Raw genomic sequence first — 24,174 nt, forward strand, 5'->3', positions numbered from 1 at the left:
GAGAGCAAAGCAAGGAACGTCACTGAGCTCTGAGTTTAACGATGAGCAGCTCAGGTAAAAGGAAATAATTGCATTACTAGGGAGAACTTTTACAGATAGCATTTTGGAGCCGTAGTGCGTTGGGAAGGATGGGTGCTGTGCGTGCAGGTGAGGTCATGTCACACTCCTGGCGATTGTGCCAGGGCCACGCGGGTGTATGAGTGCGCCAATCACTCTCAGATTTGCTCTGCTCTGATGCTGCGGGGTCTGCAGCCACTTGGCATCGCCGTGCTGGGAAATATCAGTGTGTGCGAGCAGCAGGAGCCCGCTGTGCAGTGCTGTGCCGTGCTGGCGCTGCCGCTGGCACCATGTGGGCTCCCTCCAGCGGCCGTGGGACAGCCCAGGGGTGCCCGGTGCCCAGGGCCAGCCCTGCAGGGACCGTGCGGAGAGAGGGAGTGCGGGAGGACAGCCCAAAGCAGCGCTGTGCATGGATGTGTGAAGTGCACACGTGCACGCTGCATATCCAGCTGCTCAGTGCCAGCTGTGAGCACGTCGCTCCCTGCAGCCCTGGCAGCACCTCGAGGTGCAGCGGGCCCAAGCATCGCCCTTCCCAGCCCCCCCGCAACAGCCTCTCCTTGCGCTCTGTGCTCCCCTCCCGCTTTTTGCATCGTGGGGGGGTGTAGTGATACAGCGATGCCCGCTTGCAAAGGTGTGCTTTTTAAAAAATAAACGCGCACTAACGTCCATTTGCACGCAGCACCACCGCCCATTTCCACGGCACCGCCGCTTGTTTGCACGGGTGGGGCAACGGGGTGAACGCACCGACTGCGGTTGGCACGGGGAGGGGCACAGCCGCAGTTTGCACGGGGTAATACGAATGCACCACTGCCTCCTTGCACGGTGGGGGGGTGTTGGAGCAATGAAGGCAGTGATACCGATTATTTGCACGGGGACGCTGCGAATGCCCCGATCAAAAGAACGATGCGGGGGAGGGGGGGTGGGGCACGGAGATACGGGCCGTGCACGCACCGATACCCGTACGCACCCCGGGGGGGGAACAGCGCACAGCGCTCACTGCTCCCTCCCCCCCCCGGGCAGGAGCTGAGCGCGCGCAGGGGGCGGGGCGAAGCCACCCGCGCGCCGCTCTTTGGCTGCGGCCGCAGCGCTCATTTGCATGTGGCGGGGGCTCCCCTGTCACGTGGCTGCGCGCGGGGCGGAGGACCGGGTTGGGGGGTGGGGGAGGAGGGGGCGCACTTCCTGTTTGAGAGCGGCGCTGGGCGGGGCGGGGCGCGCGGCGGAGCCTCCCCGCGCTCTCGCGCTGCCCGGCGCGGCTCTTGTCAGTTAGCAACAAAATGGCCGCGGCGGCAGCAGCTGTGCTCCCGAGGACGGCGGCGGCGGCGGCGGTGGTAGCAGCAGCAGCGCGGAGGAGCAGCGGGGGCCCGGCTCAGCAGCACTGAGCGGACACCGAGAGCGAGCGGCGGAGAGCCCCCCCCCCCTCCTCCTCCTCCGGCCCGAGCCCCCCCCCCCCCCCGCTCCGGGGGCACCTCCGCTGCGTTTTCCCCTCTTGAGGGACTCCGCCGGATCCTCCCCTCCCGCCGCTTCCTGCGGGGCGGCCCCGCGGCGCGGATCGTCCCGGGAGAGCACTGCGAGCGGCGCTCCGGCGTCGCGTGGGGGGGGGTTCCTCCGCGGGACCGCGGCCCCCGGACCGCGCTTCGCTTGGTCGGTTTTATCCTCCCGTTTTCATTTGCACTTTGAAGCTCTTCAGATGGTCCTCCGCGAGGACTGAACTCACCGGGACGCGGCACAGCCCCGACCGCCCCGGATCGGACTGAGCCGCTGCGCTCCGCCGGGAACCGCCGCTGCACCGCTCCGTCCGTGGCTGTTCTCCTCCTCCTCCTCCGTGCCGGTTTTGTTGTTTTTTTTTCCTTTTTTTTTAATTTTTTTTGGGGGTGTAGTCAAACGACGACAACAACAAAAAAAACTTAATTTTTTTTAATCGTTATTTTTGGCCGCGTGAGATTTTTTTGTTGTGCGTGTGTGTGTGTGTTACCGCATCGATTCGTGAAATTACGGGTACAATTACAGAGAGGAAAAACAAACAAACAACACGGCGAACAACCTTTAAAACAAGGAAAGGAACGCGTCGGAGCGACCCCTCCATCGTAGACGACATCCCTGCTCGTTTCCTCACGGCGAGACCGCACCGAAAGCTGCCAAAGAGCCCCGCACAGAGCAGAACACAAGGTGGGGGCTCCGCGCTCCTCTGCGCGCAGCGTCCCGCTCTGCTGCGGGCGGAGCGTCGGTGCGGCGCGCTGCGGGGCCGCGGGTTCGAATCCCGGGCGCGGTGATTCTGGGGTTGTGGTCGTCGCGTTGGCTTGTGTCGAAGGCTGATGCCCTAGCGTGCCGCAGGGCCGCTTGTGGGAATTGATTGCTAACCTGCACGTCCTTCGAGTGCGTTTTTCTGTGTACACCGCTAGCCGTACTTTCTGGCGACTTGATACGCTGCTCAGCCCGCAGCGCGCGGCTGCGAGGCCGCTCGTCCCGCAGCAGCACGGCCTGTTTAAATTTAGCCGTAATCCCTATTACGTCATGGCCTTTCTGCTGCAGAGTTCTCCCTCCCGCAGCCGTGCGCCTCGGAGGGGTTACGCCGGGCGCGTAGCGCTGCGCGTACGGACGGATTTACGCAAACCGCGTAGCGCTGCGACGCAGTCCCGGGGATCGCTTCGCTGCGCTCCGGTCCCGGGTGGGATACGGGGCTCCTGTGCGCTGCCCGGAGCCTGCAGAGGTGGATGGGGAACCTGCTGCCTTGCCTTCGCTTTAGGTTTTTTTTCCCACCCCCCGCTCTTCGCGATGAGTCTTTGCAATTAGTAAAACTAAGTTGTGCTTTTCCTGACGCCCGTCGTCTTTTGTTTACCCTTCAAGGAAGCACTCCTGTGCTTTCTGTGCTTGGGCCTTCTAAGACTTTGAAATTTCCTAAACGTAATTGGGCACAGAAGTGAGGTGGAGCGCTCAGAGCCTCCAAGCTCCCTGCCTTGCCCAGCAGCAACAACGAACCGGGGCTGGGCTGGAGGCTTTGCCACGCAGAGGATCTTCCTGTATCCCGAGCGTTAACCTTACAGAAAGCGTAGCGTTATATTAGCCTAGAAGGAAAAGCTCTTATTTTTGCATTTCGCTCCCTTCGTTCAGTAAGGCCGGGACTCTTCATCCCGTTAGGGAGTGACCTACAATTTCCCAGTCCGTTCCCATGCGCGGTGCTCGCCTCTTCAGTGGCGATTTGTTGTAAAACCCAGCAGAAGGGTTTGGTTTCGGTTTGAGCTGCGAGGACTTAACCAAGAGCCGTGTATGTGGGAACGGGGTAATATGTTAACTTACATTCATTTCCTCTAAGCAGCTGGCCTCCCCGAGATAAACAAGCGCTTTTCCAAATGCTGTCATCTGGCCCCTTTCCAAAACAAGCTGAAGGAGGAGGTCAGGGGTGGAGCCATCCTTTGCTTTAGAAAAAAGGAGGCTTTCATTTGGAAAGAATTGCTATAGTATTGGCTACCAGAGCTGCAGGTTGAAAAATAAAATGCCCAAACCTTCACGAAAGAAGCGAAAGAGTCTCTTACTTAACGCACGTGCTGCTGCTGCTTGGAGGTATAGCAAAACTTGAACGTAGGATTCACGTTACTCGTTTTCTATGAATAATCAGTGCTCTATGTAGGACTCTGAACGTGAGAAGGGAGTGATTAAACATTTATCTTCTTTGGTTACAGTAGAGATGTGCAACACAAGGGCTATTGTTTTAATTGTTTAAAATTCAGATGACAAGATAATGGTAATGCCATTAGAAGGTTTCCCTTTGGCCTAGAAGCTGCAGGTAGGAGCCTGTCGATCCTTCAGTATTAAAGATGAACGATAAGGAAACCTCTTAAATGCCCGTGACTGCAGTCTAGCCAATTTAGCATCAGCTGATGCCTTCTAGTGATAATGGCTTGAGGTGTTCGGCTTAATTATGAAGATATCAGCCACAGCAAATAGTGTTTAGAAGAGAAGTATACCTTTTTGAATGGCAAGATGGTCTAGAAGTGACAATAAATTGCATTGTTGAATGATGTCTCGTCACTGGTGAATGCGAGTGGTACCGTGAGAGATGGTTGCTCCTAGCAGAGCAGTCCAAGTGCTTATTAGATCTTGCTTTAGGAATCTGAGCTATTTATGAAAGCTGTCGAAGACACGGCTTAGCTTTACATCCTGATTACTGGGTGTAGGTATACCTTATTTTATCAGCGCTTAATTGTAATTAACTCCACTTGGATTCCGGTTGTGGGACCTCATTTGTGTGCAGTTCCCTGCTTCGGCACTAATGTACGTTAGCATCTCCTGCGCAGGATAAAAACGTGAGTTTGATGATCGGAACAAACCGCCTTCCCCTGCGCAGGACGGTGACAGAGCTGCTCGAGATGATAGCAAAGGTCGTAGCGTTTGCTGAGCGTGCAGCAGCGGCTTAAAATGCGCTGCTGATTCTTTTGTCTTTCTCTAAACTGTGACATCACTTCGTGGAGGGGCACTGGGTTTCACCGAAGACATCAGTGCAGTAGCTCGCTGCGCTTAAATCCGCCTTCAGAGCGGCACGCATCGGAATCGGAGTTGGTTTTGCTCTTAGCTCTGGACGTGAACCAGCACCGTAATTCCTCAGCGTTGCAGTCCCAACTGTAGTTGCAATTCAAGCTCATAAAAATATTAGCAGCTTTGGCGGCAGCGAGGTCTGCGTTTCTGGATGTCTTCCCCGTGGGTTTACAGCCAAGGATGGCTCGAGAGTGAGGACAGTTATCTGTGCTGCAGCAGCGATGGTTTATGGCTGGGTGCCCAGATTGTCTAGCTTTGCACACAGCTTTATGGTTTGCCTTTGAGGGCTGTGGAGGTGGAAGTCATTTGTAATAAACAGCTCTCTGCAGTTTGCTTTCTCGGCGTTCTGAAATGCACATTCGTTTAAAGAATTGAGAGCTAGATCCGTATTTGTTTAGATTTCAGTCGGGAAATTCTGTCTCAGAAGCTCACTTATGAGAAATGGTGAGGGTTGCTTATTGCCTTGTATTAAAAACAGCTGATATTTATCCCCTGGCTGTGTGTGCGTGTGTTTGCCTTTGCTTTTTTAGCAGTAAGCACTGCACTGCTGCAGACTTTTCTTTCATTTGGGAGGAAAATTGACTTGTCAAGTCGGTTGGCATCCCTTTATGGTAATCAAGCCCCAGATAAAAATATGTTTATAGCTCTCAAAGTAGTTACTGTGCCACTACCAGCTGTAGGAAGAGAGCTTTCACCCCAAGGGAGGAAAAACCACCGTGGGCTACGTAGTGCTTAGTGCATGCCCACGGGCATCATCTGCAGGCAGATCCATCCTGAATGTCCCTCAGTTTCTAAGTGGGGTCAATGTGCATTTTCCCATAGTGACTTTCCAAAGGCATCGCAGGGAGTGCCTTAGTTACACTGTGGTCAAGAATCCCCTCTGAGCGGCATGGCTGCTTCTCCTTAGCTGGGCTGGTTTCCGTTCTCCTCTTCCCCCTCCTATGTTCGCTCTGGATGTTTTTGCTGGAAGTTTATGCTTTTTTCTCAGCAGCGTTGCCCTGTTGCAGGACCTCCTTGCAAAAGCAGCAGAGAAGCAGGACTTTTGTCTGGGGGCTATATATAGTGCTGGCCGTGGCCTGGATGCCGCTCTGCGTGGTCAGCGCGTATCGATAATGAGTTCAAACTGCCTGCTCTATTTTAAGCTCAGCCTGATGGTGTGTGTCTGTCTGGGGCTCTGAGTTCCTCACAGTCCCAAAAGGTTTTTATGGCTGGTGCTAATTTCAGAGGCTGACGGCGGTGTTGTTTTTAAACCGTGGCTGGTTATTGGCAAACAGCAGAGCATCAGTGGGGTACTGCAGCTGTAGGATCAGGGAGCAGTCCAGCCGTGCTCGGGTGGGTCAGGTGCTCACTGCAGTGTTGCCTGCTCCCTTCCTGTGCCGTTGGCAGAAAACCAGAGGAGGCTTTTGGCCTTGTGATGTTCCTGGTAGAGCTCAGAGTATGTTTGGAAGAGTAACCTTGGAGGCAGTTCTTCTTACTGAATTATGATGCTGAGTTAGGAGGTGTTGGAAAGCTTTCTAACCCTGCAGGTGTAGCCCTTGGGGGGTGCATGTGAATCAAAAGCAGAGTTGGCAGTGCCAGACTGCTGGAGGATTCCTTCTTAGCTTCCATTGGTGTCATTCTCTCTACCTGCACAAGTATTTCTGATCAATAACAAGCTTGCCTAATGTAGGAGAATTGCTTCCAAAAGGCATAGTTTGATTTGTGCCCCATTTTTAGCTTTGAAATGGATGTTTTGCTCAACAGCTCCTTTTCTACCCAGGCTGCAAAACAAAAGGGACCACATCTCTGCAACTCTAGTCCTTGTCTCTGTTGTGTGTGGTGCTCTGCCTCTGCCTTGATTTGTGATGCTGCAAAAACTTCCTGTTAGTTCAGAATAACCTGGCCTGAGAGCACTCATCACATCTGTCTGTAATGTACCTCTTCATTTTCTTGCTTATGAAACTGTTTGGTTTCTCTTTATGGTGTTAGCTGATACATAATGAAGAGGTTTTATCTTTTTAGGCCATTTGAAAACTACAACATGTATTGAATTCTACAGAAGAGGAGCCTAGCTGTGAGCTGTGGCCATCTAAATGCTATTTAACTTTTTGTAGTATGTTGATCATTAAGTGGGGGTATCAGTCCAGGTGTAGAACCACATCTGGACTGTGACAGCTGCAGTCAGGAGAAGTCTGTCCTTTCCTTTTGAAAACAACAACCCAAGTCCCATCTCAGTGGGCACTTAGAGCACATTACTCTTCATATTATGGTGCTATATTGAAGCATAGTATTTGAATGAAGGCTGTATTATTGGGTGGATGCTTGTATTGCAGTTTGCTTAATAAAATCCTATTTTTTTCTAAGTAGCATTTGTGAAGATAAAATGTTCTTCACAAAGAGCTGTTAAGGGGACAGCAAAACCCCATGCCTTTGAAAGCAAGTGAAATGGGTGATAGCTGTGGGTCTCTGCTTCCCAGGTGATGATCTGATGCCAGGCCAGCTGCCTTGAAATCATCCCTCTCTGGCAGTGTCCAGACGAGCAGGATCTCACCTTTCTGGAGTTCTGTCTGCATCTACTGATCGATAATACACAGACATTTGAATATGGGAGGGCTGCTGTGGTGTTCTCCTGGAAGATGACTTTTGGCATTTCCCTGCTGCTCTCCGGACTGTTCCTGGTTCCCTCATGGAGAGGCCGTTCGTGCGCTGGGTTGAAACACAGTGATAATCCATTCTGACGATGGAGCTGATATCTCGATATGTAATTAAAACGCCGAGTTCAGCTGTTAATTGAGTAATTGGTGGATTTACTGTTGGCAGGAATTGGTGTCTGGGTGCTTTTATTATGGAAAGTGGCAAAACAAGAGAACTTCTAAATGTAATGGCAATGAGGATTACTTGTTCAGCAACACACTGCAACTGAAGATGCAGTAGAACAGCAACTAAATTGATTCAGAATGTGCTGAAGTTGAGGAAAATAGTCACGGAGGGCAATGCTTTGTGTTAATACATCCCTAGTGCTTAACTGCAGAAACCAAAACGAGTAATTTTTTTCCATCTGTGTTTAAACTTCCATATATTTGCAGTGTGCAGTTTTTGAGCAAGGTTTATTGGTCTGTAGTATGTTTTGTCTTCCTTCGCTCAGATCAGATTTGGTGTTAACCTCCTGCCGAGCATTCCTGGACCCCTGACATTTTATTGTGACTCTTGATTAGCTCACCAGGGTTCCTGCTAAGAATTCTTCTTTCATTCACTTGATAAATTGAATTCCCTATTCACAGTGCCTTTAAATAGAATGGTATTTGGAAAACTCGAAGACAACAACTTGAATGTTCAATGAGCTCTCCCAACAAGTTGGAAAATGTAGGAGGAGGAAATTAAGGGCTAGTGTAGTCTGAAATCTTTTAAAGAAATAAAGATGTTATGAGAACATATAGCTCTGTCTTCATATCCCCTTCAAACTTGCTTCCCTCCTGGCTTCTACAGGGAGTGCTGTTGACGTCTGTTTTCCCTTTTTAATCTCATCTTGTGTTGATCCCTGAGCTGTGGAGTACCATTTGGAGCTCTGCTGCGTGAAGGATGGCATTGTGATTTATGTCTGCTGAGGTCCTGAGTGGGCCCTGTCCTCGTGGTGCCCCATCAGGTCTGTCCCATCCCTGGCTGGTGTCCTGGTGCCACATGCCAGCTCCTTGGCTGGGGAAGGCAGAGGTGTTGGATGCCATCTCTCAGGACTGCCTCCTGTAGGCTCCTACCTCTTGTCTGTGCAATGGTTTTAATGTCACAGGAGTGGAAAGGGCCTTTGAGGGGCACATATGGCAACAGCTGAGTCAGGTGGCATGAGTACATAGCTGAGTGCTGGTGTGTGACTGTTGGAGAGGGGGAAAGGAGAGCTGAAGGCACTAAAGCCCTGTGGGCAAAATCATGCATCGTGTTAGCTTTGTGAATGTACCTGTCATTTCTTTTAACTGTGTTTGTGTGAAGGAGTCCTGTGTAGAAGCTGTGTTGTTTCTGACTGTTTAATGTCCTCTTGATGCTGTCCTCGAGGCCTGGTGGTGATGCAGTGATGCTCTGCCTGCCTCCTCCAGCCCCGCTCAGGGAGAGATCAGGCACAGAGAGCCTGGGGCAGAACATCCTGCAGTGCTGCTGCTCCTGTTCCTGTTCCCTGACCTCCTCCTCCACTGTGCCCGTGCTTGCTGTGTAGGAAGCAGTGCTGATCTGGCATGTTCATGTCCTGCCAAACATCTGAGCAGCAGCTTGTCCACAGGTTGCCTCTGCTCCTCGGTCAGCTGATGGGTGAGCAGTTGGCCACTCAAAAAGTGGGGATTTTGTCTCTTGTCGCAGAGTTCTTCGCAAGTGTTTGCAGAAGGCAGAACCTGGAAGAGATACTGGTGTGGTGCTGGATTGCAAAGCTGTTCTCCTTTGTGTACGGTGTCCCAAGAAAACTGGGGGAGGAGATCTGCTTTGCGCTGCCCCATCTGCTGCTTCACCTGCTGGTTAACAGCAGGCCTGGCAGGGAGGCAGCACTGCATGGCTAACTGTAGTCAACCTCACTGCTCACTCTGGGGCTTAATTTTTCAAGAAAGGAGTTGCTCTTGTTTGCTGGGTGAGGGGAAATGTTCCTAACATATTTTCAACTGCTGATGGCCTGCTTTGGGTGGTGAGCGCAGTGTGAGCCTTTTCAGTTCTGGTTGGATGTGTGGCTGTCATGTCTTCTGTACCCGTGGTTTTGCTGTACAATTCTGCCAGTACTGCTCTGCATTAGTAATAAAGCTCTAACACGTCAATTGGAACATTCTCATTACAACTCTGGCAGTGATCCTTAAAGTGAACCAAAGGAAGCCTGCAGATGAAAAGCAAAACCCCAAAACCCACAGCCGTGCTCTGAGGGAATGAACAGTGCTCGTGCATGGTCAGACCTCAGGCATCTGACCTGCTCATCTTGGTCAGTCTGCATTCTTGGTCAGGAAAGCCTTGGAGATTTCCCCTGTGCTGGTTAATAGAGGTCGAGACAGGGCCAGGTTGCTCCATAGTTGTTTTTTTTTTTTTTGCTTTTAATCTTTAATTGAATGATAATTTCTGTTGAGTCCATGTTATTTTTATTCTAATTTAATTTTAGTGATTGCTTATGTTATGTGTACATGAAGTAGGGTCACAAAAAGTTATTGTTGAGTGAACTGGAAACTGAAGGGAGAGCCTGGGTCCTGCAGGAAATAGCACTTGGCACTGTCCTCGAGGTGCTGTCAGGATGGAGATGCTCTTTAACCAGTGATCCCAAATGGCACTGCTGGAGCCACCGGCTGCTGGAGGTGCAGCCTTTTGTTGAGATGTCCTAGGCAAGCATTCTTTCTTTGTTGTTTTTTTTCCACCCTATGATGGAATTTCTGCTTTATTAAAGGCTTCAGTCTCTTGGGCTGCCGATAATCTCCCATAGTTTCAGTAAGATATTTTAATTGAATATGGTGCTTTTTGCATCCTGTTCTCAACTAAACCTGTAACGTTTGCTGGCTTTAAATGGCGGCTCCGTTCTGCTTCTGCTCAGATTTCAGCAGTGAATTCAGTTGTCTGTGCGTGCCTTGCCACCTTAGTAAAGGGGGCTGTGATTTCAAGAAAGCCTGTAGTGGGGTGTGTAGGGATCGTGTGTAATCCCTCACATTTACCAGCAGCTGTGGAGGAGGGCCCAGAGCATCAGAGACCTGGAGATACCTCCCAGTGCTCTGCACACACATCAACAGACAAGCAAAACCAAATGCACACCAAGTGGCCTCAGACCTAAAACTGTTTTGTGCAGTCCAAGGAAAAGAGCAAGGGCTGTCTTAGAGGTTTCTTTATGTGTGTGATGGGGTTTCTGTGGCTTCAGAAGTCTGGATCTTGTTCCTGGTACGTGATCACCTTGAATGCTTCAGGATCAGCTGGCCTGATAGTGGGGAAAACTGGGGTACCGGACCCACAGTTAGCAGAGAATATTTCAATGCTTTTTGTGAAGGGAGAAATCCTGTCAAGTCAAATTATGTACTAAGTAGTGACAAATGCAGGACAGGGACGTAATTTGACAGTCAGAAGCCCCAAAGCATGGGATTAATAGATCATAAATTGAGGTCAAACAAATGCTCCTCAAGCTTCGTTTATGGTTCCCTGTAGGGACACATTTTGCACCTAGACTTTCAAATTGCAGGGTTTAGTTTCATGCTGCATGATCCTATCTATGCATAAAACACATTGATCAACTTGCCTTGTCCTCAGTGATGCAGCTGAGGGTATTTTCCCAGTTAATCCCTTCTGCACTGATGCTGAACGTTGTACCTGTGCTCTTGCTGAACGGCACTCTGCTGTTATTCATACCACATCTCAGGTGCATCCCGTTCTCCTGAACGTTGTCTGGCTGTGTTTTGCAGCCTCATCACTTGACGTGTTCTGGAAGCTCCGTGCACACGTTTTTCCAGCAGTGAAGCCATTAATGGAAGTACTGAATGCTGCTGGATGTGTGGCGAGCTGCAGTAAAATCCATAGGAGCTCTGCCTCCTTGGAAGGGGAAGTGCTGACTATGCTTGCTTTGCAGGCATCGCTTTAGTGTCAGTGAGCTTGTGTTTTCCCTTCCCTGTTCTTAGAAAACGACTAAAGCAATCGTGTTTTTATTAACAAAGCTTTCCATTTTGCTCGAGAAGTCAATACATTACTTCTGTTGCATCTCCTTTCTTCTTCATTAAAAATGCCTGTAGCTATGCCATAGGGAAAATAACAGGCTGATTTGATGTAGCTTCTCTTCACAAATCCTTGTTAGCTGTTCCTGATGTTTTTATCCCTTCCCCTTTTAAGTTGTAGGTGCAATCTTTGCCACTTTGCAAGTTGTCTGGGGTGCTACCCATCTCCTGCAGATTCTTTCAGGTAATCAGAAGTGACTTGGATGCAGCTGTCTTGGGGTAAGTTACATCAGGCCCAGGCAGTGGAAAACCATCCGGTTTTTCTTACAGATGTTTAAAGCTGTTCTTTTGTTGGCCCCTGTGTGGTTCCACCTTCACTGTTTGTTCTGCCAGTCCGTGGAAGTTCTCTTCAGAAGTTGGGTTGTCTCCCCAGCATTAGGAAGAGGGCACTGTCAGACTGTCCCATGGGATCCTTGACTGGGGCTGTGTTCACTGACCCTTTATGGCAGCAGGGGCCTCATGGCACATGCCCAGATGCTGCCAGCCCCTGCACAGCCTGCTCCTCATCTGCCCGTGGGCACACTGTGCTGTGGAGCATCAGAACAGATTATTCCTCTTGCTTACTCCCAAAGCACTTAGCTTTGTTGTCACTTCTAATGTGCACGGTGCTAACTTTTAATTTTTGTGCCTATGTCTGTTCTGCTTTTGTATTTATTATTAGACCTAGTTTTATGAACTTCTTTCTTATTTGAGGTGATTGAGGAGCTGGTAGTTAGGGACTGATCTGACTCTTCCCAACTGATGACTGAGCCTTGGTGCCAGGGCAAGGCCTTTTGCTGGTTAAGCTCTCGCCAGCTCTTCATCTCCTACCAGGCTTGGCTGCAGACAGGTCAGGAAGGGCTGGGCAGAGGGAGGAAACATCTCGAGCAATGGGCAGATGAGGAGCCCTGGTTTATCCCTCTAAAAGCAGGGGCTGCTGGTGGCCTGGGGTCTGTGGCTTCACAGCATTCCTCCTCTGGGTTGGGGTGCCCTCTTTAGGATTTGCTTCATTTCCAAGAAGCAGCCCCTGCCTCTTTTCCCCTGCAACAACAGTTCTCAGTTGTCCTAAACTGACTACGGTTTGCCTTTCTATTTTATGTATTTCCCTGTTTTGTTGCTGCTGTTTGGAACCAGATCTTAAAGAACTTCCTAAGTGGTTTTTTGTGTTGTGTCAGTGCTGTCCAAACCGTTCAGGTTGGAGCTGTGTTGTGTGGAGAGACAGACAGGGACATGTCTGTCCTGTCACTGGCCATTGCAGAGCTTCTGGATGAGGCACAGGATGGGTATAAGCTTACGTGTAATGACATGGATCAGCTCTTGAAGTTTGCATAAGAATGCTATATTCCCAAAAGGCTTATTGCAAAATCCCGTTAGGATGTCACGTTGGTGCTAATGCAGAATGCCAGCTGCGCTTCCAGACATGAAAGTCTTCCAGTATCTGGTGCCAACTGGAAAACTGTTTTCACTGGCCTTAAAAAAGAAAATCAACCTAGATTGGTTTCCCTTTTTTTCTTAAGGGAAAAACAAGGCTTTCTCTGACAGGAGGTTACAGTAGTTCTGTAGGTTGTACTGGCAGTGACCTGGCATTTCCTATTGCAGGAGAGCCTCCCGAGCTTGAATGCTTTGCTGAGAACCTCAATTTAGGCTCAGATTTAATAAGCTAATCTCTTTTTTTTTTTTTTTTTTTTTTTTTTTTAAGAGCAACACCGGATGCTGAAGTTTTGCTCCTAAAGAATCTTCTGTGGCTTTGATACTTTGGGTCTATTTATATAAAAAAGGCAAGCTCATACAAATATATCCTAAGACACTTCTGGTTTAAATCATGAGCTCTTGTGTTTTTTTCTTTTCTCTTCAGCCTACTTCCTCTCATAAGGATTGAGTCGTCGCTTGGGAAGTAAAACTACAACACATGCTTTTGACAATGTAATCAAACTTTATATAGCAATGTTTTTATTATTTTCCCGTTGTTTTGCTCCTAGATGACTAATTCCTGCCCTGACGTGACGGCGCGTGTTGCCATCTGAGAGGCCACTTGGAGCTTTATTTCTATTTTAAGCATATTTAAAGCATATGTATTCAGAAGTGTCATTATGTAAATCAGTTCTGAAAATTGAACTCCATTAAAAATTATAGTATCGTTTTCCAAGTTAATTTGAGGCTATTTTAAACTCAGAAATGAAATAAAAGAAAAACCAACCAGGTTTCCACTAGGAGTGGCACTTCTACCTCTTATGTTGTAATTGATGTGATAATGTATTATATTACTGTATTGCATTTTTAATGGAGCATGTTTGCTGTTCTTTGACTTAGAAAATCCTCTGATATGGTGTGTTAGAGGTAAAGGGAGGGGGGCACATGGTGGGGGCAGCAAGGTGGGAGCAGAGAGGAGTGCCACTGAGTCCAGCTTGAGTAACGAGACTTTGGTGATGGTTCAGGGAACTTAATAGGGGAAAAAAAGGATCTAATGGTGACATTGGGAAGCGTGTAGTTTCATAGTTTAAAGGAAACTATTGAAATTAAAGATTTTTGAAGTTTTTTTTCTGCTCTCCAGAGCACTGCAGTGATTATTAAAAGGGTTTTAACTGTCATTGTGGTTTTCTGGAATTGCTGTCAGACCCCTGTTCTGCTGAAGTACTAGCAGCAGGAGACAAAACTAGTTCCCACTTCCCATTGGCTTGCTTCATTCACCTGCTTCAGCACAAGGGAAGGGCTGGAGCTTCTCTCGGTGGCAGCTTGGGTCTGATCACTTGGAGGTGTGTGCTTTGTGGAGTCTGGCAGGACTTCGTTAGGGAGTGCTGGAAGTGATGGGAGTGGATGCAGCTGCTTTGTAGTCACTGAAATCCAGGGGACTTCTGTTCTACTGAGCCAACAGGAAGAAAGTCACAGCTATTATGGTTTCAACTCTGTTTCTTTTGGCAGTGTAAGTCATCACTTTTTGCCTGGAGTCCTAGAACAGACTTGTTCAAAACTGCCATTTCAAGTACCCATCTCAAATGCAGCACTAAACGTGCCATGCAAATTCTTACCTGCAGCTCTTAGAGGTGTTCCTTAAGCACAGGTTTGCAGTGTGATGTTTGGATCATGGCCTTCGGGAGCTGGTGTGAATTTGGGCAGCTGTGTGGGCCGTGGGTTTCTGGTGATGCAGGACATGGCTGAGGTGCTGAAGGTCCTGCCTCCAGCTGTGCTTCCCTGTGCCATGCCTGTCCTGCGAGTGCTTGGAGTGCCATAATGTGCAAGAAAGGGCAGTGACACTTGTGTTCAGAGCTGTGAATTGCTACTGGGATGCTTGCTGTATGGGTGATGCAAGGAGGGGGAAGCTGCTTTCAGTTGCTAGGTGTGCCGTGCAGGATCTGTGCAAGCATTAAATATCTGCAGTGGCCACAGCCAGTATTGTCAGGCATCTGAAAAAGCTGAAAATCAAATCATGCCTTGGAAGGTTTAATCCAATAACAGCAGTAATAGTTTCAGCCAATCAGAAGCAGATTCTTTTCAGGAGATCTGTAAGCTGATAAATGATCAGGCTCTGAAGAGCCGACAAGGAAGATAAAACAGTTACTGCAAAATAATTTGTTTATTTCTTGTTGGTATTTGCTTGGAGGGGTGTTGAGGGGGGATTCCTTGTTAGGGCCGTTTAGCACAGTGATGGACAAAGCAAGCATGGGGGGAGGTTCAGGGGAATCTCCTCGATTTGGGGTAACTTTCCTGCTTGGCTGCAGTCGGCATCTTTCAGCAAGGTGCCTGTGGAAAAGTAGTCTTTTATAGTCATGCACATCCTTCAGCTAGAACGTATAGGATAAACAGAAAGTAAGGTAATTTGAGTTAATCCAGGCTTTACTCCTCTTAATTTCCTTGCACAACAGAATTGATGCCTCTGAGGAAAACAAGTATTTGATTAAAAAAAAAAAAAGTAAAATACTAAGGAAGTAATGTACCCATGCATAATCCTTATGGTACATCGTGAATCACAGCATTAGGAAGTCAGCATTAATTAGTTGCTTTGGTTCTTTTGGTTGCTTTTTTCAGTTTAAGTCTTCTTTCCATAGAACATTACTAGCATTAAACAGTAATGGAGGAGAGAAGTTTGAAATCTGTTATTGCAAAGTTTCCATTCCCTGCTGTTCTATTTGTCGCTCGTTTTGAACAGCCCTTTTTGGACAGGAGAACTAGAAAGCTAACAACATTAGTGTGGATTATTTGCCTTCCCAGCTAAAGTTGATCTTACTGAAAAGCTCTCCCCAACCTTTCTTCTCTCAGGGAGAAAGAACAAGAAACACAAGAAGAGGAACATTTGATGGAAGAAAAGAAAAAGAAAAAGCAGGAAGAGAAGAAAAAGAAGGAAGGTGCTCAGAAAAAGGTTTGCTTCTGTTTTTACTGATGTATTCACATTTATTTGTATCATATGGATACCAGCTCTGTAACCTTTACTTGGAATAATTCTGACACAAGTGAGCAGCTCTGTCAGGGCTGGAGTCAGGAAAGCTCAGCAAAAGCAGTAGTGACAGTTGGTTAGCAAGCCTCGAGCTGTTGGCCATCCATAGATGGTGGTGACTGCTCCCACTGCTGCATTGTGTGCATGCTGCTTGTCAGCATCAGTGCACAGTTTACTGCCTTACCCTGAATTGATGCTGGTGTGGCTGTGGATTCCAAAGCCACTTTACATTTTCTGTGGTTTGCATTCTCTTGCCTTTTAATTATTATTTTTGTAAGTATGTGAAGTTAGTTTTAATCTTATGTGGGCTTGAGGATGTGGTTAGGAATTGCTCTCTTGCTTGGTAGTTATAACAACTACACCTCAAATAAAAAGAAAAGTGGGTAGATTTGAAACAGACAAAAATTAGGGGGCTTCACAAGAGATACTTCAGGACAAATTAATGGAACTGAATTCTTTATGAGTGTCACACAGACCTGTTTGGCTTAAGACCTCTCTGAACCTCAGGTGGGGGAAGGCTGAGTGGGGGCTGGGGTCACAGCTTGGTGTGCTTCTTACTGGCATCAGCTTTGGGCTGTTGTCAGACAAAAGCAGTCTTTCTTACGTTCCTTATACATGGAGTTAAATTAAAAATTTCCTATCATTAATTAGATCTAATGCTCACTTTATATAGCATTGTCTACAAAAGGTCAGGGCTGCAGCTCTGCAATAATTAGGTATCCCTTTGAATATTGACAAGTAGTTAATTATTTTTTTTGTTCTGTTCTTTCAGGCTGCTGAACAAAAAACCAAAGGTAAATTCATGCTTATTCTTTTGGTGAACCATGTGATATTTTAAAAGTTTGCTTAAAGAATTGTGTGTACTTGTTATTCTTTGTTCTTTTTTTAATGAGGAGAGAATGTCTTGTTAGCTGTATTCTTAGAGCTTTGCAGGAGCTGGCTGTTGGTGCTGGATTGTCACAGTAAGCTTCTACTTCGCTGAGGGTCACACGGCTCCTTTTTGATAGGAATGCATGGATGAAACAACTGAAACATAACATGGTGTATGTCATTGTTATCCTCTCATGTAAGATCTAGGTTAGTGGTTATTTAGTTATTTCAAAGACAGCTAATTGCCACCAAAAAGGGTAGAGCTTCCCTTCCTGCATGCACAAGTCAGCTCAGTGTAGTGAGTAAATTCAGTTACTTGAACTCATAAGAAACTTATTGCCCTTGCAGCCACTGTCACCACTTTTTTTCATTCTCTGTGTGGGTTTTCATTTTGTTAAGTGAATTGGTTTGCAGAATAATCCAGGAAGCAGGAGGGATAAGCAGAGCGTTCCCTCTTTGTTGCTAGATCAGTGCCCTGGATGGAGGACGTGGTGGTGAAGCTGTGGCCTTAAAAAAGGTGAAGTGAGACAAGGTTAGATACCCCTCTTCTGCAGCTGCTGCCTTTGGACTTCTGGTCTGTCCCTTATTTGTCACCACACAGGAGTCATGGCTGTAGCATAGTTCTGAACTAGTTAATGCACATTTATTGCTGTGTAATTAGGTGACAGACTGGCAAGTACAGCTTCTCAAATTCCAAAGGCTGGGAATTAGAAAAGAGCCAAGTCTAGCATATGGGATTGACAAAACAACTTATGTTTCAAACACTTTCATATATTTATATAGCAGATATTAATTAAATCTCTCTTCAGTAATACTGAATTCTGAAAAGCAGTCTTCTAACTGCCATGCACGTTCCCCCCCCACCCCCCCTTTTTTTTTTTACCCTTGAGAAATGTGTGAAATCAAAGCTTGATTCTGAATTCTGCTGCTTCTGCCCTGTGAGATGTTATGTAGTTTATAGCAGTAAGGAAGACAGCAGTAGTTGTGACTTTTCCTCTCAGAATCTTAAGCATGTGAAAAGTTTGTAATGAGTGTATGATCGATTTCTATCTAAGAGGAGTAGTTTGGTTTCCAAAAAGTGGTATTTTTTGTCAACTCATTTCTGTGTGAAAAGGATTCAGTGCTATCATAACTTTATATCATGTTTCAGTAGCAGATGTTTTTGTTGTCTGAGTGACTAATTATGTTCATTTTTATTTAATAAATGGGCCTTGATTCCTGACAGTACTGTGCCACAGTGCCCTCTCCTTCCCTGTGTGGGCTGATATGTTTTTTGTCTTCGTTGTGATACCTTTGTATCTATGTTTGATGGTATCAAATGTAACCTAAAGTTTTTAGAAGAATGCTGATAGTGATGTAAGGTGTTTTTTTTTTCAGGAACACTTGTGAGTGAATTTCTTTTAAATGTAGGGACTGCATTTCTGTAAGTTTGATGGTTTTATGGTTGGAATAGATGATCTTGTAGGTCCTTTCCAACCTTATGAACCTATGATGCTTGTATGCTTGTCTGTTGTCTTTGTCTTTTCAACGCCTGTGCTTTATTTTGTTCCCAAGGTTGAATGACAAAAGCTACTAGAACTAAAGGCTACACAGGGATTAACACCAAATAAATTTATTTTGTATCTGGGACAAAGCAGTTAAATTCATTGTAAAGGCAGAAATGGCACTGTGAAGCTGAGTGAGCTGCCTGCAGTAGTTACTGCATGTACAGGGTGTTTTGAATCAAAGATTAAAGCCAAGTTGGGGCTGAGCTTTTACAAAACATTATTGTATCCAGATTTGGGGTAGGTGAGATGTGACTTGGTGGAGCTGCTTGCAGCACGGATGTTACTGTGACCTTTCCAATTCCAGAGAGCAGCCCGGGTGTGCAGGGGAAGCTGTGTCAGAGTGTGCCCACCTGGCAGGGGAGCACAGGAGTGCCTTTTGTTGGCGTGAGCATCGCTGGTGCTGCAGCTGGGTGGCTGTGGCAGTGCTGGTACTTCCACCAATTGGGTTCTGTTGGAGAAGGCTGAAGGCAATCCATCCATCAGGGATGGCACAGGGAGCAGTTCTCAGTTTCCGTTTTTCAGCTGATTGGGACATTGTGTTTATGCTGTTTCTTATTAGCTCTTGGATGTATTTTTGAAGGAGAAGGCAATTCTTGGAAGTAACTGAGAGAAGCTGTGGGACTGGAGCAGTGGAGAAGGCTTGCTTTTTTGTTGGCTTATTGCGTGCTGTGAGAAAGAGGCTTCTAAAATGTGTTAATATTGCATTTCTCATTTTTTTTTTTTGTAGTCAAAAAGTACAAGGATACTGTTCCTAGCTCTGTGTGTGTGGTTATAGCTCGTTGGAAGCTGTTGCACATTTGGTCTCTGGTGAGGCCTCAGGAAAGAGAAGCGAGCTCGGAGGAAAGGGGTTTCCTGTGGGTGTGTGCGTGCTGTGCTGTCAGCTAACCCTCGGAGCAAGCTGAACGTTTGCATTTGTGCAGGGAGCACAAACCCTTCCAAAATAAACACGTGCTTCCACCGATGGAGGCAAAGTATGTGGCTGCCTCTGAAGTCACTGGTGCAGGGCTAGGAAGTGCTCCCTCACATTGCTCTTGGGTCTGTTTAGACAACTTATTTCTGTTGTTTAAATGAAGAACCAGCTCTTTTAAGTCTTCTCCACTTAGCGGCTTCATAAGCTTCTATTTTTTTTTTTTTCTGTAGCATTGTTTGGCATTTCTTTTTTTAGGCTGAATCTTTTATGAGTGTGCTGTTGGCAGCAGTTCTGGGCTGTGTGCGAAAGGAAAAAAATATTTGAAGAACTGATAAGGAGCTGTTTCTCAATTACTTGAAAACAAATTAGTCTTCCTGTTAAGCTGGAGAGGAGTGCTGCAGAATTAGATGAGGTGGGAAATGAACACGTTCTCATTGCGTGCTGTGCTCCCCTGTTACTGTTTTATGGTAATTTTTTGAGAACAGGACCATTGAACACAGCCTATTAGTGTTTATTTCAAATGTGTAAACTCTTGCTGTTTTCTGTGCGCTTGATGAAGAAACTTTTATGTATATAAAGGCTTTTGTAATGAAGGCATTTAGCTGTAACTACCAGTTTTGTGCTGTACAGTAAGGAGTTTCCACTACAGTAAATGGCTGTTACTTAATAACTACAGGAGACTTTGTAGAGAGCTGTGCTTGTGACAAATACTATGAGGTCAAGGTACTTTGCTGCTGCTTTTCATCCAGCTGTCTGAGCACAGAGGTGCCCAAGTCCCTGGGTCTGGCTGCTTTGCTCCCATCCCAGCTGAATTCTGTGTGCTTTGTCTAAATTGAAGCTCAAGTGCTAAGTATAAAGTAGCTTAAGTGGTAGTAATTCTGTGTTGCTAAAGCATCCTGCCTTGCAATATAGGTATCTGATTCTCCAACATCATCTACAGTTGAAGGTAGGTGTTGAATCTGCAAATGTACAAGTGCAAAGAGTTAACTATTTATCATCTTTAGTTGGACGCAGAAGATTATTTCCTAACTTTTTGATTAGGAAAGGTAGTCTGGAAAACATTCTTTCCTTCAGTGTAAAGCACAGGGGGCCAATCTGTCCCTTTTACTTCATGATGTGTGTAGGGCTGTGTATTCCTGGCGTCTGACCAGGAAAAGGGATGTAGGCTTTCAAATGGAAAAATAGGACCTTCAGCTGTCTGCTTGTGGGATGAGGCAAGGTTACAATGGCTCGAACAGCTGCAGTGAGTCCAGGACCCAGCAGCTGTCAGCATTGCCCTGTGGTGGAGTGGTATGGCAGATCCCAAGGCAAGCATCATTTCCCTCTGCTTGTTGTCAGCTTCTGGAGCTTTCTGCTACCCCAGGCTGTCTGTGCCATGTATCTTGGGAGTGCTTATCGTATGATGAGGTTGCAGAGGAATGTACAGCTTGCAGAGGCTGCATGTCTGCAGACTGAGAGATTACCAAGGTAGACCCTTCAACTTTCACTGTAGAGATGATAGCAGGCTCTTTTTGGTGGTGCCCAACAACAGGACAAAGGGCAGTGGGCATAAACAGGAACACAGGGGCATTCCACTGGGACGTGAGAAAGAACTTCTGTACTGTGAAGTGACAGAGCACTGGGACAGACTGCTCACAGAGGCGGTGGAGTCTCCTTCTCTGGGGACAGTCACAAACCACCTGGATGCTTTCCTGTGCAGCCCCTGTGGCTCTGTCAGAGGAGAAGATTCTTCTTTCATTTCAGTTGTGGTCCAAGTTAGAGATACAAGGTGGTATTTGGGTCTTGTATCTCTTTGCTACTGGTAGGTTACAATTAATCTTGTATATCCATCTCAGTGTGACCTCCAAAGTATGCTCTCTTGGTTTCTGATGATGGACGTAAACTTATAATTCTGTGGCCTCCCCCAGGACCCAAGGTAGGAGAAACCATAGAATGGTTTGGGCTGGAAGTCACTTTAAGATCATCTAGTTCCAACCCCCCTGCTATAGGCAGGGACACCTTCCCCTAGACCAGGTTGATCACAGCCTGGTCCAGCCTGGCCTCGAGCACCTCCAGGGAGGGGCCATGCACAGCCTCGGCCTGTTCCGGTGGCTCACCACCCACAGAGTAACAAATCTCTTCCTATTAACTAATCTAAATCTGCCCTTTTCTGGTTTAAAGCGGTTTCCCCATGTCCCATTGCTACCTACCCTTATAAAAGGACCCTCCCCACCTTTCCTTTGTAGGCCCCCTTCAGATCTTAGGAGGCTGCTGTAAAGTCCCTGGGCAGGAGCTGTCACAAACTGCAAAGGAGAGAGAGGCCGCAGTCACTCGCTGTCCTCAGGGCAACAGCAGCAACACCCTGCCTTGTCAGCACAGATCCTCAGCCCTGCTCCTCACCGCCTGCCCAGGGCCGTATCCCTGCACTGCTCACCTCCACTGCTGCTTGGCTGTCTGCCTGTGCCATCTTGTTGCTTAAGTGCTGTGTTTGTATGGAACGGGTCAACGTTGTGGTGACAAGATGTGCCACAAGCAGTCATAGCAGGAGGACGGGGAATGCAGTCATAAGTTCTTCAATTACATCATAACATGTAGGCATTTGATAACCTAATGATAACTCACTGCCATATGTTGAGGTTTTATAACACAAATGTTTTCTTTTTGACAAACCTTATCTTTATGTTGCTTTGCTATTACAAGAGTCTTCAAACAAGTTGCGTGTGTTTCTTTGATAGCTGACTGGCATATCACTTCTCAGATAGGAAAAGTAATTATAATTTTACAACCTAAAAGAATAGAATGTGAAGATAATTGGTGGAGCCCCTGCCGTGACGCTGGTAGAAAGAGTAGAAGGTGGTACGAAGGTGGGACAGCACATCCAGAGGAGAAGTTTTCATGTAGAAGATGATGAGGAATGAGCTGAGAAGTTTGGTTTAACTGGTAGAGAAACCTTGGTTTCCTGTTTGCTGTTGAATGTGGGATGGCTGTGACGAGCCACCTGGAGTCTTTAGTGACAGCACTTCAGATCTACTTAGTATGCCTCTTGTTCTCACGAGAGTAGGCAACGATATGAGGATCTTTAGTTCAGCCCTCCCATTTTGAAGTGAAGAAGAAAAAATTAGAGTAGCAACTAAGTGTGTGGATAACTGTTACTGTTCTGTGTTGTTTTGGTTTGGTCTTGCTGGTTTTCTAACCACAGGTGTCCACTGAGGGACCACTTGTGCATAAGCATTGGAGGGCTTTGGCAGGAGAGGTGGGGTACAGCAGGCTGGGTGTCCTGAGCCGTGCTCCAGGGACTGGCAGTACTGATTTAAGTCTTCTGTAGCTGTTGTGAAGCTGCAGACTCTTCTACTTTCAGATGAACAATTTCAGATAATAAAGCATCAAAACAAGTGCTATAGATGTCTGTTGTTGTTAATAAAAAATACTTTTCTTAGAAAAACAAACATAGAACTCCAGGATTATCTGAAAATAGCACAGAAATAATATTCTTAGTGTGCTCCTGTCCTGAGCAGGGTTTACAGGGCAGCTTGACCCTTCACGAAGTAGAAAAATACTTCAGCTTCTTTGCACAGAGATGCTGCTTTTCCTTACAGCTCATGCAGGCACCTCCCGTCCCATTCCGTGTGTGCCCTGTTAAGGTTTTTGAGTTCCTCTTAGTTCCTCTTGCGCGGCCCTTAATGACAGCTTGCTCTAGCTGCCCATCATGAACATTTAGGCATTTATAAATGGCCTGATTGTCCAGGTGCCCCTCAGTGCTGATGCCTCTCAGATAAAACCCCTGACTTGTGTTCTGGAAAACATAACTGCCAATACAGTTGTTGATAACTGTATATTATAGAATATAAATTTTTGCACAGCTACACATTGATAACAGTGGCTGTTAGGATCAAACTCCATGCTGTTTTATGGTTATTTATCTGCCCGCAGTGTGTGCTTTCATACTCAGCAGTAGACCTCTTTTTCAGTGGCAGGCATTGCCTAACACAGTGTATTTAAATGCGTGGGCTGTGAAATGGTCGAACTGCTGCACGTTCTGGTGGCACAGACAGTGTGTGTTCTTTTTTTAGTCTGCTTATCAAATAACTATTTGCCAGTTAGAAATAGAAATGTTGTCTGACATTTCCCAGCCACCTGAGATAATATATTGTACTACAGAGCAGAGGTTTTCATTGTTAGCTTGCCATCACCATAGTCTGTGTTTGCTGAGAAAGATGGGCCTGGGACCCCCGGCTCTGAGTTTCCTTAACCCACCCAGCAGGTTTGTTTTGCTGCACGTGGCATAATGCACGGCCTATTCCATCAGCTTGGTTCTCACTGAAGTTGGTCATTAGTTGTTAGCTTTACATGTGCATTTTTGTCTGGCTGAAGGACTGTCTTATGAGGTCATTCTTTCACGGGAAACACTGCTGCTGTGATGCCATCTCCGTGAGAACCTCTCAGCCTTCTTTTACCTGCAGTGTGATGAGCACTCTCTGTTGGTAGGTTATCAGGTTTCTGCCTGCAGGAGGCTTGTATCCCATTAATTACAATATCTGCAAGGTCTGCAAACCAGAAGCTTGGAGGAGAGGTTCATTGGGCAAGGGACATATGTAGGTTCAGTTTGGTCCATGGGATGCTGGGCTGGTTTGAGGTGCGTGCCAACTTTGTAGCATTGCTTGATCCATTCCTTGGAAAGGATGAAACCAGCATTATGCTGTGACACTCCTGCACGTTCCTGAGATAGTTACTGTACAGATTTGGGAGGCTGTTACTGGGGGGAAACAAAGGAAATGAAAAAGTGTTCTGATGCTTTGACACAGTGTGGAGCCTTTGCTTGAGGGACCTTGTGTTCTGCCGGCTGCTGTTGGCGTTCTGAGAACCTGCTCTGCCTTCTGGCTTCCTTTCTAAGATTATTTTAATGCTTTTCCTGAGTTATTAAAGATGGCAGCACCTATTTAATAACAGTAAATTCTGCAGGTGTGTTCACTAGCTGGCTCTGGTAGCTGCTGGGGAGCACTGTGGCTGGGATTGGTGCGTGCAGCTGACCAACCCTTCTGGTTATTCCTGACCTGGTTCAGGCCTTGCAGTGTGCCTTTGCTCCCTGAGGATGGTTACTCACACAGCTGATTGCAGGGCCAGGATCACCAGGACAGGAGGTAGTGTTCTTTGTAAGCATCCTGCCCCAGCTTCTGTGGTCTGGTAGCAGTGGCTCAC

General features: G+C 47.0%; 1 protein-coding gene across 7 annotated transcripts in view; it reads left to right on the top strand.

Annotated features, from left to right (window-relative positions):
* Positions 1–2,155: 2,155 nt before the first annotated feature.
* TNRC6C (trinucleotide repeat containing adaptor 6C) overlaps positions 2,156–24,174 on the top strand; it is an 82,923-nt gene continuing 60,904 nt past the window's right edge. For 6 of the 7 annotated variants that reach the window (XM_065735150.1, XM_065735154.1, XM_065735153.1 and 3 more), the window contains exons 1-3: positions 2,156–2,223; positions 15,498–15,597; positions 16,445–16,466. In XM_065735150.1, coding sequence (XP_065591222.1) covers positions 15,535–15,597; positions 16,445–16,466 — 85 coding nt within the window. In that variant the 5' untranslated portion in view covers positions 2,156–2,223; positions 15,498–15,534. The remainder of the gene's footprint in view (positions 2,224–15,497; positions 15,598–16,444; positions 16,467–24,174) is intronic. The other variant, XM_065735157.1, reaches the window with a different exon arrangement.

Source organism: Cyrtonyx montezumae, unplaced genomic scaffold (genome assembly GCF_038088225.1).
Source record: "Cyrtonyx montezumae isolate F1298 unplaced genomic scaffold, pur_monq_1.0 scaffold_19, whole genome shotgun sequence".
Classification (NCBI taxonomy): Eukaryota; Metazoa; Chordata; class Aves; order Galliformes; family Odontophoridae; genus Cyrtonyx; species Cyrtonyx montezumae.